At 47.1% G+C, this 17,576-nt stretch overlaps 1 protein-coding gene across 1 annotated transcript in view; it reads right to left on the bottom strand.

The window, feature by feature from the left end:
• Window positions 1-17,576, bottom strand: part of NXN (nucleoredoxin) — a 160,369-nt gene that overhangs the window by 16,673 nt on the left and 126,120 nt on the right. Inside the window, 4 exon segments of the mRNA XM_027975166.3 lie at window positions 3,557-3,663; window positions 5,319-5,419; window positions 5,923-6,056; window positions 8,415-8,532. Coding sequence (XP_027830967.2) covers window positions 3,557-3,663; window positions 5,319-5,419; window positions 5,923-6,056; window positions 8,415-8,532 — 460 coding nt within the window.

Raw genomic sequence — 17,576 nt, 5'->3', positions numbered from 1 at the left:
CTTTCAAGTGATCTCAGGGCCTTTGTATTGACCACAAAGAATAGGATCTGCACCTCACTGCCCTCTGCATCCAAGAAAGGGCAACTCCTTTTCTCAGAGAAGAAAAAGCTTATGCTTCACTGAGGACCTGTGCCTGGAAAGAAGATGAGAGCCCACGTGATGGACCAGAGTGGCCAAGCGAGGCCCAGCACGCTCTTTGCTATATGGGATGGGTTTGATTTCCCAAGTCGTCATACAAAGTGTCACCTATCTGACCAACACATTCTAGTTCTTCAAAAGACATCACCCTACTGAAGTTATTTCCCAAAGTGGATCTCACCTTGTCCACTCCAGGGTAGCAATGGGATAAACTTCCAGTTTTTTATTTCCCACCAAATTCGGTGTATAGAAGTGGTTAGTGGAAACTCAAGAAATAGAAACCTATCCATTTAAATCTGCCCCACCTTTTTTCCGAAAAGGATTGGAGGCAGTTTAAAAAGTGAATGATATAATTCAATGAAAAACAGATGAAAACTGAGACTTCCCTGATGGTCCAGTAGCTAAGACGCCATGCTCCCAATGCAAGGGGCCTGGGTTTAATCCCTGGTCAGGGAACTAATTCCCAGATGCTGCAACTAAGAGTTTGCATGCCACAACTAAGACCTGGTGCAACCAAATAAACAAACAAAATATTTTTTAAACAAATGAAAACATCCCACTGAGAAGAGAACAAGGCAGGAAGAGAAAACAAAGCTAGGATCTAGGGCATGCAGAGAAATTGTCAGCTTTGCAAAACTGCTAAACGTGGTTACAAATTCAGTTTGCGAGGAAATCCAAAGTACACAAAAGATGAGAGAAAAAACAAAAATGCACCTCCAACTGCAAAGAAGTCCAGTTTCTGCTAGGTGCTATAGGGTAACTTCCTGAACATAAATTCCTACAAGTGGGATTTTGAAATCAAAGGTGTTGTCCATTTTTTAAGGCCTCTGGTGTGCATCGCCAATCTCTCCTGGAAATTTTGTCCTGATTAGATTCCTCCTAGCAGCCTGCTCTCTTCCCTACACTGGGGATTATCCTTTTTCGGAGAGTAGAGTTCTTTGCAAATGTAACAGGCACAAATTCAGTGTTTTATCTGTAAATCGTGAATTAAAATTATCCTGAATATTTTTCTTATCCATTCTGACAATACACATCAGCTGAATTGCCCACCTCATATCCTACACATACATATTTTTAATTAAATTGTTTCTCTCTCTTTTTTTGGACTGAAGCTGAAGCTCCAATACTTTGGCCACCTGATGCGAAGAGTTGACTCACTGGGAAAGACCCTGATGCTAGGAAAGATTGAGGGCAGCAGGAGAAGGGGGCAACAGAGGATGAGATGGTTGGATGGCATTATTGACTCAATGGACATGAATTTGAGCAAACTCTGAGAGATAGTAAAGCACAGGGAAGCCTGGCATGCTGCAGTCCATGGAGTTGCAAAGTGTCAGACATGACTGAGTAACTGAACAAATCTGGAAAGGGCTCTTTTTTCTATAAAGGAAATAGATTCTTTGCCATATTGTTAGTTGCCTTTCTGTTAGCAAGTTTTCGGACATCCAAAACTTCATCTTTTTTGGGTTGTAAAATAAAAGATTTCCCCTTTCTCCCTAAGTCAGTCGGTTAAATATTAAGTGCCTACTCTGTACCTAACACTGAGACTTCCCAATTTTACTGAAAAAAAAAAAAGATAAAGTAACTTGCTCAAGGTCAGTCAGCAGTAGGGGAGTGCCTTCAGCAAATACTTGTTGAATGAATGAATAAGTGAATTGAGAGACATGCAGTTTTACTTATCCCCACCAAGCGGCAATTTAACCCTCTGTTTAAATACTACTGGTCTAGGGTCATCCCTTATCTCAAGAAATACTGCTTCTACGCTAAGAAGGCACACATGTTTTAAGTCTCTCTGCAAGCAGAGTGCTGGAAGGAAATACACCTGCACCATCTCCTTTAAACTAACCAACTGGTACCCATCTTGCTGGAATAGTAAACCATGTCATGTCACTCGACTTCTGTTTGGAAGGAAAACTGCTTTCATCTTTTTAAATTACTAGGAGACCTAAAGCTCCAAAATTCTCAAAGGATTCTCAAGGATTAGCAGACCTCGACTTAATGCCCGAAGTGCAGAGCCTGGACAAGCAGCACTGGCATCACCTGGGGGCTTGCTGGAAAGGCAGGATCTCTGCCACACCCCAGAACCACTGAATCTGAATTTGCATGTTCACAAAAGCCCCAGGGAGTTCTTATGGACATTTGAAATTGAGAATCATTTATCTACTTTTTGCCACACTGAAGGGCATATGGGATCTAAGTTTCCTGACCAGGCAATGAACCTGAGCCCCGTGCTGTGGAAACATGGAGTCTTAACCACTGGACCGCCAGAGAAGTCCCAAGAATCACCAGTTTTAGATGAAATATCAATTTCTTGAAACTAGCTCCTAACAAAAGCAATATCCTTACTCTAAATGGTGAAGAAAATAGGTTAAAGAACCTGATAAGTCCCCCCACAAGCTGTGGAGTTTATGGGTAGATCTTGGTTTGTCTCTTTTTTTCCCATTCCCTATAAAACAAGGAATACTGAGAACTCAAATATTAGCTGTTAACTTTCTAGGGCTGACCAGGATCTGGTACCACTAATACAAACAGAATGAATTTAACTCTTAACAGGCCACCAAGAAAAAAACCCGGCTAGGTGAAGGCTTGCTGTTTAGTTGCTCAATTGTGTCTGACTCTGCAACCCCAGGGACTGTAGCACACCAGGCTTCTCTGTCCTTTACCATCTTCTGGAGTTTGCTCAAGCTCATGTTCATTGAGTCAGTGATACCATCCAACCATCATCCTCTGTCACCCTCTTCTCCTGCCCTCAATCTTTTCCAGCATCAGGGTCTTTTCCAGTGAGTTGGATGAAGGTTGGGAAAGAGGTATTCATATAACAAAGAATAAAAATGCAGATTATCTCACTAGTAGTCGTTATTTCTGGAAACACCATGATCAGTACTTCAAGTCCAAGCTTTCGACACTCTAAGGAAATCTGTTCTGTCACCTACAAGGCAGTACCCCCTCCTCACCCTTTACTCTGAGGCTTCAGGAATGGTGAGAAGTACTGGATCTGCTTTATCCTATTCATGCTCCCAGCAACTCTTTGTGGTAATTTATCATCTGCATTTTGCAGATGAGGAAACTGAGGCTCAAAGAACCTGAGTGATGGAACTGAAGGTCACTCTCAGGTCTGTTGACAGGTTTTGACCCGGTCACTTGGGCGTTTGAGCTCTGTAGCCCAAGCATCTCAGAACCCACTAGGCTGGGTGGTGAGAAGTAGCTGTCTCACCCAAACAGGCACTTTTTCTTTTACAAAAATGGCTTTAATGAGGTATAATCTACATACCACAAAACCCACCGCATATTTTTTAAGATGCTGAAGAATGTGAACATTCATGGAAATAAAGATGTTCTTTCCCCTCCAGAAGGAAAGCCAAAGAGGTGGTGAACCCAGATGAGCCGGATTCCAAGGAGCCTCGGAGTCGGGAACGCCTACCTTGGATTCCATACAGCCGGTTGAGGCGCGACCGCCGGGCCTCGTCGGTGTAGGGGACTGCGAGCCACGGCATCTCACTGAAGTACTGTTTGAATGAATCCTCGGACCTACAGAGACACATGCACAGAGACAAAGCTCTATTGCTCCTCAAGGCACCACCGTCGGGTCCTCCTCGCCTCCCACCAAATTGCGTCCTGGGCCCTACAGACGCCCCAGCTTCTAACCACTGTGCTCCCCGGACGCCAGGCTGGGGAAGTGACCCAGTGCACAAGGCCCCACACAGCAGGTGGACGCCAGGCTGAAACACCAGGCGTTTCAACAGACTGCTCCTCTGCAGCCTACCCGGTCAATTCAAGCTCAGCTTTTCTTTCAACATGGACAGGTCTTCCTTTAATTAGGAGCCTAGATGTTCGGACAACTCCTTCCCTGTAATACTTGTGATTTGTGCATATAACTGAGATATGCACAGACACTTTTAATCAAGCATATGCCTATGATTCCATATCTAAGAAACTCTAAGGGTGATATGATAATCCAATTAAGTGATAGAAGCAGATCAGAGATCTGTGGGGCTGGAATTGGGGGCAACTGAGAAAAGGCACAGGAGTTCTCTTTTAGAATTAAAAAAATTGGCTGCACCCTTAGTTCCCTGACCAGGGTTTGAATCCACACCCCTTCATTGGAAGGATTCTCAACTACAGGGGAATCCCACGAGGGATTCTTTTCATTGATGGAAATGTTCTATATCTTCATTGTGTTGGTGACACAGGAACATTAGTCAAAATTCACTGAACTGTATACCTAGAATGCATGTATTTTACTGTATGTAAATTTATACTTCAATAAAGTTGATGCTTTTATTTTTAAAAGGTTTTTTTTTTTTTTTTTTTGGTGGTACAGCTTGTGGGATCTTAGTTCCTCGACCAGGGATTGAACCAGGGCCCTTGGCAGTGAGAGCAAAGAGTCCTAACCCCTGGACCACTGGGGAATTCCCAACTTGATGGTTTTTTAAAGCTTTAAAAACCCTGTGACATGGCTTCAAGCTTGCCCTAGGGAGCAGATGGGTGGGCTCAGGGACCAATACAACTGAGCATAGCATCATACAGGCATTAAGGATACTGCAGTGCATATAAGGCCCTCAGTGTGTTGGCATCTCAGCGATCCTTCTGTGAAAAGGAAGCGTGGTGGCTCGGTCTGAGCCGGGGCTGGAGTTTTGTGATAAAGGAAGGTCACTGATGAGTAAAGCCAGTGAGAGGGCAAGAAGGAGAAACTGAGGCTAAAAGGCCCTTACATACTCTGGGAAGAAAGCCTGAACTTCTTGTTTTGTGGGGAGACCCCAGAAAAAGCATGTGGCCAGAGCTAAGAAAAATGAAGGCAGAGCCAGCTAAGATAGGTGTCATATTCCATTAGTCTCTGTCTCTTTTCTTTAGATCCTCCTTCCTCCATATCTACTCACCACCATCCAAAAAGTTGAACTGACCAGAAAAAAAAGCATACTAATCTCCAATGCCCCAGGCCAGAATAAGGATGTCCCTTAATACTGACAGCAAGAATGGGTTTTTCTTGGCTCCTCTTTAGACAATTACATGATTAAATATGAAATATATCTGCCCTTCTGCCAATCATCCCAAATAGGTCTTCCCAAGCCCTAGCCCCAAGTTCTCAGCTACAGAGCATGTAAGGCAAGAGCCATCATCCACCTGTGGAAAAGGGGAGACACACCGCCAGCCACCCTGTCCGCCAACCTGTCAGCACACGTTACCTGTCCGCACTAACAAAGATGATCTCGAATTTCTGGCCGGCCTCCTTGATCTTCCGGTAGGACTCCACCAGGACCCGGGTGAGGCTTCGGCAGGGGGGACACTGCAAGAAACGAGTGGGAGCCTGCGGCCTCTGTCCTGCCTTCTCCTGCCCCAGTCCCAGCTGCCTGCCAGCAGAGGCCGGTTCAGCAAGACCCACACTGGATGTGGATCACATTTCCAGTTTATGGAAGAGGCAGAAATAAATGGGCCTCTTGTGATGGTGAGCATCTGGGGTCAGCGGGCAGGTGTTAAAACGAATCCCCTAAGAGAACGTGGGGAGTCTTATCAGAATGGGTTAGGAGGACTCCCCTTTTTATTTATGTATTTTTTAGGGGGAAGGACCTTCCTTTCAGGCCAGTCCAAAGAAGTCCTTTTCTTGCTGCTAATATCATTCATAACAGTAAGCACTGGAAGCATGCCAGCAATGCACGAGGCCCAGGAGAGAGCAGGAATGCCAGGAAATGACACCTGAGCAGTCACACCTTCAGAAGCCAACCCCAGCTAGTCTCAGTGGCGACATCACTGCTCCCTTCTGTCTGGATGAAAGAGGGACCCAGCACTCACCCAGTGTGCGGAGAAATAGACTCCCACGTGAGACCCCTCCAGGCTGCTGCTCTCCAGGGACTGCCCGTTATTTCTAAGCAAGGGCCCTGCAATGACTTCCCGGAAGGGTTTAGGTCCCCAGGGGAATTCCAAACCTGAAACAGGCAACAGATGGCGAGAATGTTAAGACTCTTCCTCAGAGCCTCTGACCCAAGAGGCTTCCAGGATGCAGAGCGCGAACAACTTTATAACTAAATGGTATTGGCTAACATATTCACGGGGCTGGCAGCTAGAGCAGGAATAAAAGCAGGACTCATTCATGGCAGAGCCCTACCTACCCTCAAAGCCATGGCTCCTGAACCTGAAGGATCACAGGACCCATCTCCTGGGGAGCTTTTGAAAAGTACAGAAGCCAAAGTTACCCGCCACCCCCTTCCCCACCCCTATCTCAGGATCCTGGGGCAAGGCTGAAGATGCACGGCCAAAACAAGGCCAAATGACTCCCCAAGTAACTGTGACGATGGGACAGTTGGGGAATCACTGCCTTGGGTATTAACCAAGTATGCGTGCACGCTCAGTCACCGAGTCATGTCCGACTCTTTGTGACTCTATGGACTGTAGCCCACCAGGCTCCATTGTCCACAGGATTTTCCCAGGCAAGAATACAGGAGCGGGTTGCCATTTCCTCCTGCAGGGGATCTTTCTGACCCAGGGATAGAATCTGCATTGGCAGGAGGATTCTTTACCACTGATGCACCAGGGAAGCCCATTAACTGTGAGTTTCTTCAGTTCCAACCCTGGGCTCTCAGTGGCTCCCAACTTTACATTTTAGAATCAGCCAGGGAGTTTTAAAATCTGATGCTCCTGGGTTCCATCTCCAGAGATTCTGATTCCGCTGGACTGGGTTGGGGCCCAGGGAACCAAGTAAGAGGAGAATTTCAGTCTAGTGAAAGGAAAGTACAAAACCACTTGACCCAGATGGTTGACATTTGATGTCACATAAGCCCCAGGCAGGAAGAGCACACAATCTGCTCCCCGCTCAACAGAACACGTTTTCTCACAGGGTGGTCCAGGGACCACTGGCTCAAAATCGCCTGGGGTGGGTGGGGAGTGGGAGGGAGCAGCAGATCCTGGCTGGAAAAGCAGGTGGCTGAGTCCACCCTGAAACACATGGAACCAAAAACCTCTGGGGGTAGGGCTGGGGAAGCTGGGTTTTTAACAAGCTTCAGAGTTGGGGGTGTGTGCACGCGTGCGAGCCTGTATGTTTATACCTCAGAAGATAAAGACTTGGTTCTATTGTAACTGCCCTGGTTTTTACTGAGGGCAATTTTTTTTAAGAAGATGAAATTTTTACTGGGAAAATTTGTGATCAGGGCTGAACTCTGTAACTGGATGAATACATGAGGGACAGAAGATCTTATAGCCTTTGTATGACTCCAGTTCCCAGGGGAAAGAAACAGGCCCTGGACAGCCTCTGAGCAAGGTGACGAGAGTCACCCAGACACAGCCATCCACCCAGCTGGTCAGGAAGACCAAGGCTTAGGATTTGGGCAATACCAAGGGAATGAGGCTTTCCTGGTGGCTCAGATGGTAAAGAATCTGCCTGCAATGCAGGAGACCCGGGTTCGATCCCTGGGTAAGGAAGATCCCCGGAGAGGGGAATGACAACCCAAACCAGTATTCTTGCCTGGATAATTCCACGGACAGAGGAGCCTGATGGGCTGCAGTCCATGAGGTTGCAAAGAGCTGAACTCAACTGGGTGACTAACATTTTCACTTTTTCACTTCAAGAAATGAGGGGCGCTAGAGCCAGGAGAGCAACACGGAGACTGCAATTTTGCTATGGTAATATATACTTTTTAACTTATTTATTTTTAATTGAAGGATAACTACTTTACAATATAGGTTTGTTTTCTGCCATGTATCTACATGAATTAGCCATATGTATACATACGCTCCCTCCCTCGTGAGCCTCCCTCCCACCCCACACCCTTTCCCACCCGCCTCTAGGTTGTTACAGAGCCTCAGTCTGAGTTCCTGAGCCATGCAGAAAATTTCCACTGGCTATCTATTTTACATATGACAGTGTATATGCTTCCATGTTACTTTCTCCATTCATGTCACCCTCTCCTTCCTCTCCCTGCTACGGTAATATTTTCAAGAGAAGAAAAGAAAATCCCCAAACCACACAGGCTGCCTCTGATTGTGGAGGTGAGAGCTGCTGCTGAAACAGCAATAGAAGTCAGTAGCTGGGCTCAAGCTGCTTCTCAACGGCCTCCTCAGCCCTCAAAGCTACACTTCCTTTTCAGATTCCTTCTCCTTTGGCCCATGAATTAAAGCCCCCATGAGGGACATTCTGATCTCTGTAAAAACCTTAACCATGACCTGGAGAATACTATAATTTCATCAAGACAATATTCTCTAGCCAAATAACCCCGCACTCATGTATTTCCTTTTTATGCTCTCTATCAAGAGGGAGGAAGGCAGGGTGGGGGGATGTGGCAAGGTCTTACCCTCTGGGTCATCGCGGATCACCAGCAGCCCATTCCTGCACACGACCTTCCCAGAAGTGGCATCTAAGAATATGAGCGATGGAATGTTGGAAATTCGGTATTTGTTCCAAAGTTTAAGCTGTGAGAAGAAAAGTTAAAGAAGGTGGTTAAATCCAAGATGGCAGAGTTTTTTGGAGCCTCCTGAAGTATGCTGGGAAACACGAAGGTACAGATAAATGAATTACTGACTAAGAGCAGGGCTGGCTGGGCAAAAGGGACAAGAGAAGCTACAATTCCACTTGTCCCTGAGGTCTGAGACAGTGGAGGGGACCCTGGGTCTGAGTCCCAACCAGGCTCAAGTCACAGCAGACGCCAACAGAGGACAACACTTGTCCTGGTGGTCTTTTTGCTCCTACTTCCCCGACAGGCACTGTCTCTGAGAAGCATAATGAAGATGGATCAGGCATTTTTCAAACACAATCAGATATCCACCAGGTGGTTGAGGCAGGAAGTGGGACATTTTAGTGGCAACTCTCCACCCGATCAGCAGGCAGGTGGGAGAAGGGACAAGGGTATCTAACAGGTGACCAATACTGAAATCAGCCCCTCTCCCCACTTCACCAGGTCCCTGCACAGGGAATATCAGTAGTCGGTCTAAACATGTGCCACTTGGCTTGCGAACACCAGGGAGGCACAACCCTCAGCCAGCCCCAACCCTCAGTTCCCCATGCCACTCAAAACAACCCCTGGTCCTTGGCAGGTTCCTGCGGTCAGCTGTGCCAACTGTCAGAGGGCCAAGGTCGAAGAGAACTGAGGCTGAGAAAGCATAAAGGCGACAGCCCAGGGCTCACAGCCCAGTGTGCGCTGGCTCTTTGGTAAGCTCCCAGACATCTGGGTGGACACCGCTCAGGTGAGCCGCTGGGTACTCTGGAACTGAACTGCCAAGTCCAGATATGATATAATGAAATGAAACATCAAAGTAAAAGTGCACCTCCAGAGAAGAAAGAAACAAGGGTTAGACCTCAGGATGGCCCACTGGTGAGTCACCTGCAAGCCTGCCTTCTGGGGATCTGGGGCCCAGACAGGAGGGCTGGCTGTGTGAGGGCTGGCTGTGTGGGCACTGGCAGAACAGGGCGTGGAGGTGTCCAGGGAAACGGGCATCAGCCACGCACAGCAGACGGAAAGGCGTGTATGGCTGTGATCATTGTTTTCAACTCAGTCCCAAGGAGTCAGGCAGGTTATCTATCAGACAAGAAATGGGAGGCTTCCCCTGCCTATGGAGACCTGGGTCTTGGCAGGAAGTGTTGTGGGACCCCACCTTTAACTGGGTGGGCCTTCATTAAGGCTGCATATTTTTCCCAGCCCCACATTTCCGATGGGCACCCCAAACCAGCCAGGATTTCCGATCAAGAGTGATTCTGCACACACAATTTTCAGTGACTGATTTTGCACCGTTCCTGAAAATCCTAATATAGGATTCAGATGAAACATTCTGAGAGGTTCAACAACAAAACAAGACCATCCTACTGCTGGAATCAGGTTTATAAGTTTGCTCGTACCAAGATCCAACCAGGTTAATTAAAAAAAAGAGAGAGAGAGAGAGAGAGGAGAGGGGTGGGGGTTTAAATTATCAGATTTTTCTGATTTAAAAAGGGATTATTGGGGGAGAAAAGTAACTATGCAAAAAAAAGGAAAACACAGCCACAAAAATTGAGATAAAAATCACCCATGACTCATCACTTATGAAAACTTGGACGATTTTATATTTCCACCAATGGTAAATCAGAGCACCCATTTCCTGGTACTCTCACTAACTGTTATCACTAGCATTGGTTTTTTTTCAATTGGATAGGAAAAAACATGATGCCTCATTTTTTTGCTCATCTGTATTTTACTTACTGATGTTTAGGAGATATACCTATATCTCAAAGTTATAAATACACTGCTTTTCCCTATATATATATATATTTTTTTTTTTTTTTACAAGAGTGCTGAAATTCATTCAACAGATATTATCTGAGCACCTACTATGTGGCAGCCCTGGTCTAAGCACAAGGGCTACAAGAAAGAACAAAGCAGGGATATTTCCCTGACTTGTGGCCCAGCAGTCAGTCTAGTGGTTTAGAATCCACCTTGCAATGCAGGGGACACAAGCTCGACCCCCTGGTCCAGGAAAGTAAAATCTCACATGCCACAGAGCAACTAAGCCTGCACGTTACAACTAGAGATCCCACATGTTGCAACGAAGATCCTGTGTGCTGCAACTAAGACCTGATACAGCTACAACATAATATGAATATGTACTACATATATATGAAAATAATTTCAAGCTCTTATAGGTAATAAAAGGAAGCCAGGGCAGGGTAAGAGCGAAGGTATGCTGGGTGGAGCAGTACACGACTTAGTGAGTGCTCTAGAAGGAGTCTTTGAAGAACTGGCATTTGAGCACAGACCTCAGTAATAGCATGAAAAAGTCATGTGCAAATGGGGGAAGGCTGAATGGGGAAGGCAAGAGTAGATGCAGCCAGTCAGGGGCCACAGTGAGGCCAGAAGGGCACTCACAGACCAGATGTTTCAGACTGGTAAAAATAACGGAATTTTATTCTAAGCATACAGTCAGCTCTCCATATCTACAGGTTCCATATATGCAGATTCAACCAAGTATAGATCAAAAATGTTCAAAAACAAAAATTAAGAAAGTTCCGAAAATCAAAGCTTGAATTTGCCAAGCACAGGCAAATGTTTATATAGTCTTACATCATATGTATAACTCTGTGTGTTATATATACACTGTATTAGGAATTATAAGCAATCTAGAGATGATGCAAAGTATACCTGAGGACGTGCGTAGTTTATATGCAAATACCATGCTATTTTGTATAAGAGACTGGGGCAGCCATGGATTTTAGTATCTGTGAAGATCCTGGAACCAATCCAGGATACTCAGGGCCAACTGTAACAGGAAGCTGCTGAGGGTTAAGGCAAGTGGTACAACCTGGTTTATTTTTTAAACGGTCACTGTGGCCACTGTGAACAGACAGACATCAGGGGAAGACCACCTGGGGAGACCACTGCCAAGGGCCCAGGCAGGAGTGGAGAGCAGCGACAAGGGCCTGAGCTGCAGCAGCACAGGAAGTGAGGACATGGCTGTGCATTTTGAAGACAGTCAATAGGGGAGGTTGACAAATGGGTGTAAGGAAGGCGTGAGGGAGAGAAAAAGGTCAAGGGGGCACTGTACTGTGGCTTGGAGGCTTGAGCAAAAATGTGTCTAGGAATCCCACTAAACCATGATGAGGAACAGTGGCAGAGCAAGAAGTTTGAGGGGAAAAATCAAGATAGAACAGTCATTTGAGGTGTCTATTAGACACGCAAGTGGAGATTTCAAGTAGGCACCTGGTTTATAAATGTAGAGTAGAGCTGTGGTGTTGGAGAAGACTCTTGAGAGTCCCTTGGACTGCAAGGAGATCCAACCAGTCCATCCTAAACGAGATCAGCCCTCGGATTTCTTTGGAGGGAATGATGCTGAAGCTGAAACTCCAGTACTTTGGCCACCTCATGCGAAGAGCTGACTCACTGGAAAAGTCTCTGATGCTGGGAGGGATTGGGGGCAGGAGGAGAAGGGGACGACAGAGGATGAGATGGCTGGATGGCATCACTGACTCGATGGACATGAGTCTGAGTGAACTCTGGCAGTTGGTGATGGACAGGGAGGCCTGGCGGGCTGCAATTCATGGGGTTGAAAAGAGTTAGACATGACTAAGCAGCTGAACCGACTGTACTGAACTGAGGGACTTCCCTGGTGGTGCAGTAGTTAGGAACCTACAAGGAACATAGGTTAGATCCCTGGTCAGGGAACTAAGATCCTGCATGCCGCAGGGCAACTAAACCCACACAACACAACTACAGAGCCCTCACCCGGGAGCCCGTGTGCCACAACTAGAGTCCTCATGACACAAGAAAAGACCCCATGTGATGCAGCGAAGACGCTGCGGGCCCCAGCTGAGGCCTGACACCGCCAGACAAGCAAATAAGGAAGTTACTGTCAGAAAATGAAGAAACAAAAAGGAATCCAGACTAGGGGTGGACGGTATGAGAGACAAACCAGGGATCCTCAGTGCCTGCAGGCTATTAGGGGCCATGGGCCCCAGGTGAGGCCACTCCAAGGAGAGGGCATGGCATCAGAGGAAAGGGACCCTTAGGGGAGAGCCAGGGACACCCACGGCAGGCTGGGTGATGAGAGACATAGGAAGAAAAGGAGACTCTGGTGTCCCAACAGGCAGGTGTGGAAAGTGTTTTAGAGAGGAGAGTGTAGGTCGCTGGGTCAAATGCTGCTGAGATGTTGAGTAGGATGAGAATAGAGAACTGACTGGTGATCACACATGATCTGGATGGGGTTGGGGGGAGGGTAGTCAGTGCAGGGGTGAAGCTGACAGACACACACTGGAATGAAAAGGGTCAGCACCTCTACCCAACACACACGCCTCCAGTGGGCCTGGAACCCAGACAAGTCCGAGGACTCCTGCCAACATGTGAAACATCAAGAGGAGAAGAACAGACAGAAGAAAGGTTAGAAAAAGAGGAGAAAATGGCAAAGAAGGGGCTGAGGCAGTGACTGCAGGCAATTCTCTTTAAGAGTTTTGCTGTAAAGGGAGAAAAGAAATGGGATTATAGCTAGAAAAACACCTGATGAGGTCAAAGGGAGGGTATTTTTAAGATGGGAGGTACAGTAATATCAGGCTTCCCCTATGACTCAGCAGTAAAGAATCTGTCTGCAATTCAAGAGCCGCAAGAGACATGGGTTTGATCCCTGAGTCGGGAAGATCCTGTGGAGGAGGAAACGGCAACCCACTCCAGTATTCTTGCCTGGAAAAAATCCCATGGACAGAGGAGCCTGGTGGGCTACAGCCCATGGGTTCGCAAAGGGTCGGACACAACTGCGTGACTAAGCACAAGTTACTGTCATGTCATATTTGCTTGGGATGGTCTGTCTCAGGTTGTAGTATCCTGGTTACTCTGCTCTGAAACTGTGCAGGAGGCAGAGGAATGATCATTCTAACCATGTCCGTTTTGATGCCTGAATCAGAAAGAGAACCTTGAGTTAGAAAAGTCCCACAGGCCCACTTGGATGATTCTTTTATGCCAACTGGAAATGCGCTAAAGAAACGATTGCCAAGATTCATCTCTGTGCCTTTTCAAGTGTGGGTGGCATCTCAAGTCCACTCAAGGTTTCCAAAAAGCCCTCTTAAGACTCTGGTTTCATAACCATTTTGGGGTTACAGTCACTTTTGATGATAAAAGCTATATACAGATACTTTCCCCAGAGGAAAATACCCATATATACCCATATATCAAAAAGTCTGAAATTACATAGAGTTTGTGAATTTCTTGAAGCCTATGATTGAACCTGTCTGATTCCAAGAGCTCTATGGACTCCAGAAAAAGATCACCTTCTTTCAACAGGTCACTTTAGTACATGGCTTAACCTTGATTCAACTGGGAGAACTATGATATTGCTCCATCTTTACTCTTGTCATGAAAATTTCCCCTGATAAGAATCAGCATTTGCCTAAACTCTAAGATGATGAAATGGTGAAAGGTGGGACATTAAAACCACACACTATGCCACTGCCCTTTCCCAACTCATTCAGAGCTGAGCACCATCGGTGGTCTCTGATTCATCCCTTTGCCTTCAGGGTGGTAAAGAGCAGAACCACCTAGGACAGAGCGCTAATGTCACTTGCTTTTCAAGGATTCCCAAGAAATGAGTTCCAAGGCCTCCTTGGTATGATGTTAGAGCATTTAAACACAGTCGGGAGCATAAGTGCTTCTATATTATCTCAAAGTTCTTCTTGGGAGGAAAAAACGGTGGTGGAGTAAGTCAACAGGCTTCGGAGGGGCTGGGTTTCCATCCCGCCGGGACGCCTCGATAGATGTCAGTAGGTGACACAGTACCACACCTTGGGCAGGTCACGCCTGCTGGCCGAGCATGGTCATACACACATCACAGGATGAATTCGGAACTTAAACGAGGTAATGTGTGTGGAGACGCTCTGAAAACTAAAGCATTACACACATGGGACACATCATTAATATCTGAATCAAATTTCTGCTATTTCCCCTTTGTCTTGTCAGCATCCTTTTCAAAAAACATTTTTCTGTCAACTCTGTTTTAAAGTTAAATCAATCAACCATAGGGTAGGCTGCATATAAAACTCCTCAGAAAGCAGGGATTTCCTTCTGTAGCCAGTGGTCTTTTTGCCATAAGCACCTTCTACAAACACATACATATTTGGGGGCCAGTTTTATCTGGTCTGATGTCTTCCCCTCTCCCCTTTTTCTTCCGTCTACTTCCCATTTTGGATTTCCAGATTTTAAGGGGCATCTGGATGTTTACTTTTTAAGCAGACGCTCTGGATTTTGCTTTTCTCTCTTAAGAGAACTCTGACCCCGCATCTGATTCTGCTTGAAAGTGTGAAATACCATACAGTCTGCTACCAGGGAGCGTAGGAGGGAGACAAGCTGAGTCAGGAGGTTCCTGTCCCAGCGCCTGGACCAGGGAGGTGGACTGACAGCAAGAACTCCTTCCAGGTGATCAGCGCAGAAAAGGTGAAGAGCTACTCAACAGGCTCATTAGAAGGGCCACAGTGACCAGCACTGCTACAGGTAAAAGAGACCCCATGACTCTTCCATCCAAAGCCTGCTCTCTCTCCAGTGACTGTCCTGGCACAATGTCCACCCAGAGTTCATTTCCATGCCACATCCCACCTCCTTTCATAGCTACCCGGAGGCCAGGCAACTCCGAGAGAATGGGTTCCTAGAAAATGCCCAGAGCCTAGAATCCAGAAGCAAGGTAGCGAAGATGAAACAGACAAAAAGAAACAGGAGACGAGATTAGCTCAACTTGGCCAAAAGCAAAAAAAGGATGACAAACCGGGCTATCAGGTTACTTAACAGTTCCCATTCCTCAGCCTGGCGGCTGGTTCTGGTTAGCAATCCAGGGCTGTGGTTGGAACTATCGTCCCAGGAATGTTGTCCAGAAACGCTGTAACAGTGACCCACGAAACTACGAAGCAAAAATCAAAAGGGATGGGATTGGGAACTGGTAAACTGTAAAAACGCAGACTCTGAAGCCAAGCTGATCAGAAACCCTGGTGGGATTAGTCAGCACCCGCGCTTGCCACAGGGGAATGCCTCCGGGCCATTTCTGAGAAGCCCCAGCTCCTGAGGGTGAAATGGAATCCGCCTCTCATTCGGAGGCTTGGGTCTTGCACTTGACTGGGGGTCTAAGTTTTTATTTCTCAACAGCTGCTGCTAAACTGTGGGATCAAGCCAAAGCTAACACAGATGGAGGATTCATCAGCCGGCCCCTTGGCAAGGTCAGCCGGAACCTTCTCAGGCAGACCTCACCCCGGCCCTTCCACCGAAGGCTGGCCACAGTCAACGCCATCCTCTTTGTAAGTAGTCTGTGAAAACAGAGCCTCAAAAGTGTCCCACCTCTTCTCACCAAACATGACCACAGCCCATTATACACGCAGTCAGAGGGAAACCCCCCACCCCAGGCCCTACTGCCCAGTGCCAAGACGGGGGCTGCTCAGCACAGGCTCGGGAGCCTGGGTCCAACTCTGCTCCTGCCACTTGCAAAATGGAGATGACAGCACCTACATTTCACTGGGCTGTTGTGAAGAGTAGATGTATAAAGTGTTTAGAATAGAGCCAGGGACTTGCCTGGTGGTCCAGTGGCTAAGACTCCACGCTTCCACGCCAAGGGGCGCAGGTTTGATCCCTGGTCGGGGAACTAAGATCCTGCATGCCACATGGCAGGGCCAAGACAAAAACGAATAGGGCATGACCCAGATTAGGCACTATGTAAGTGTTAGCTTCTATTGTTGCTGTTGTTATTGTTACTCCAGGGCTATTCTAAATGCTCTACTGGGACCCTGTCCTCATATTCCCGGAGTTAAGACCAAGCCTTGCTTCTGAGGGAAGAGTCCCCAGTGTGTGATTTGGCCTAAGATTGCAGTTCCCCAGCCTGGTACAGCAGCTGGCCAAGTACAGTGCTTGGTACACGTTACCTGGTTCAGTAAAAGATGGTGAGCAATGGAGAAATGATTGAATGGAAGGAAGAAAGGGAGAGAGGAAACACTGTGGACAGGCCAACCAGACTGGATGCCCAGTGACAGTCAAGTTGAGCCATTTACAGGGCTTCTTCCTTGTGCTTTTGGGAGACTTGGAGAGGCGTTCCTTATTCTCTTTAAACTGCAGAACACATCCCTCAAAGCCAGTGCTGGTGGAATTAGAGCTCATCTCCCTCTATCTAACAGTGACTCTGATCCCCTCCCTTCTCCAGCTCTCCTCTGCCTGGAGCCAACACAGAGAAAGGACTGGCGAGATCAAGGAAGAGGGGCAGCTGGGCTGGGCTGGGCTGGGCTGACTGGAACCTGCACCAGGTTATTGAGAAATCAAAGTCCTCCCAGTGGACATATCTCTGAAACTAGATTAACAATCAATTTCCCCTTCACTACAGCTGCGTTCAGAAGGAGGCCCTGTGCCCTAAGGGTCGTAGAGCAAGAGGTTTACAAAGCAACACGTCCACACTGCTTCGCGCAAAGCGCTAGGTGTGAAATATACTGCACACCCTCCTTCTGGGTCTGTCTCTGCTACTCCAGGCTGTAGTGAAAGAAGACTAGAAGTAGAAGAACTGGGTAGAAGAGATGTTAGAAATCTACTCTTCGTCTCCCCAGATCTCAGAATGGTAAGTTTTCCAGCTGCTTTACAGCTGACCTAGGTGGGCTGTCCAATCCAGCAGACACTCATCAGGTGTGAATAATATTCAACACTAATCAAAGTGCTGCAGGGGACGCGAAGCGGGTGAGACACCAGGCCTGCCTTTAGGAACATTACTGTTTTAGAAGTAGAAAATGGTAAAAACGGTCAACGTTAAAGCTATTTTACAACTACTTCTGTACAGGCATTAACACACAGCAACTGCCAGAAGAAGTGAGCAAAAGGGGCCAGAAGGAAGCCTGGCTCCATCCTAGTTTAGGGAACGTGCCAGGAATGGCTCTGTGTGTTCAATCAAACATGCTTAACTGTTTCAAACATCCTCCATGAAACCACTGTGATTCCAAGTAGGGGCAGCCCCATGAACCAACAGTTCTGGGCTGAGTTTGGTCCCTGTGGGTC

This window comes from Ovis aries, chromosome 11 (assembly GCF_016772045.2).
Source record: "Ovis aries strain OAR_USU_Benz2616 breed Rambouillet chromosome 11, ARS-UI_Ramb_v3.0, whole genome shotgun sequence".
Taxonomy (NCBI): Eukaryota; Metazoa; Chordata; class Mammalia; order Artiodactyla; family Bovidae; genus Ovis; species Ovis aries.
Note: the sequence above shows the minus strand (reverse complement) of the source record. Positions and strands in the feature narration are given on the sequence as shown.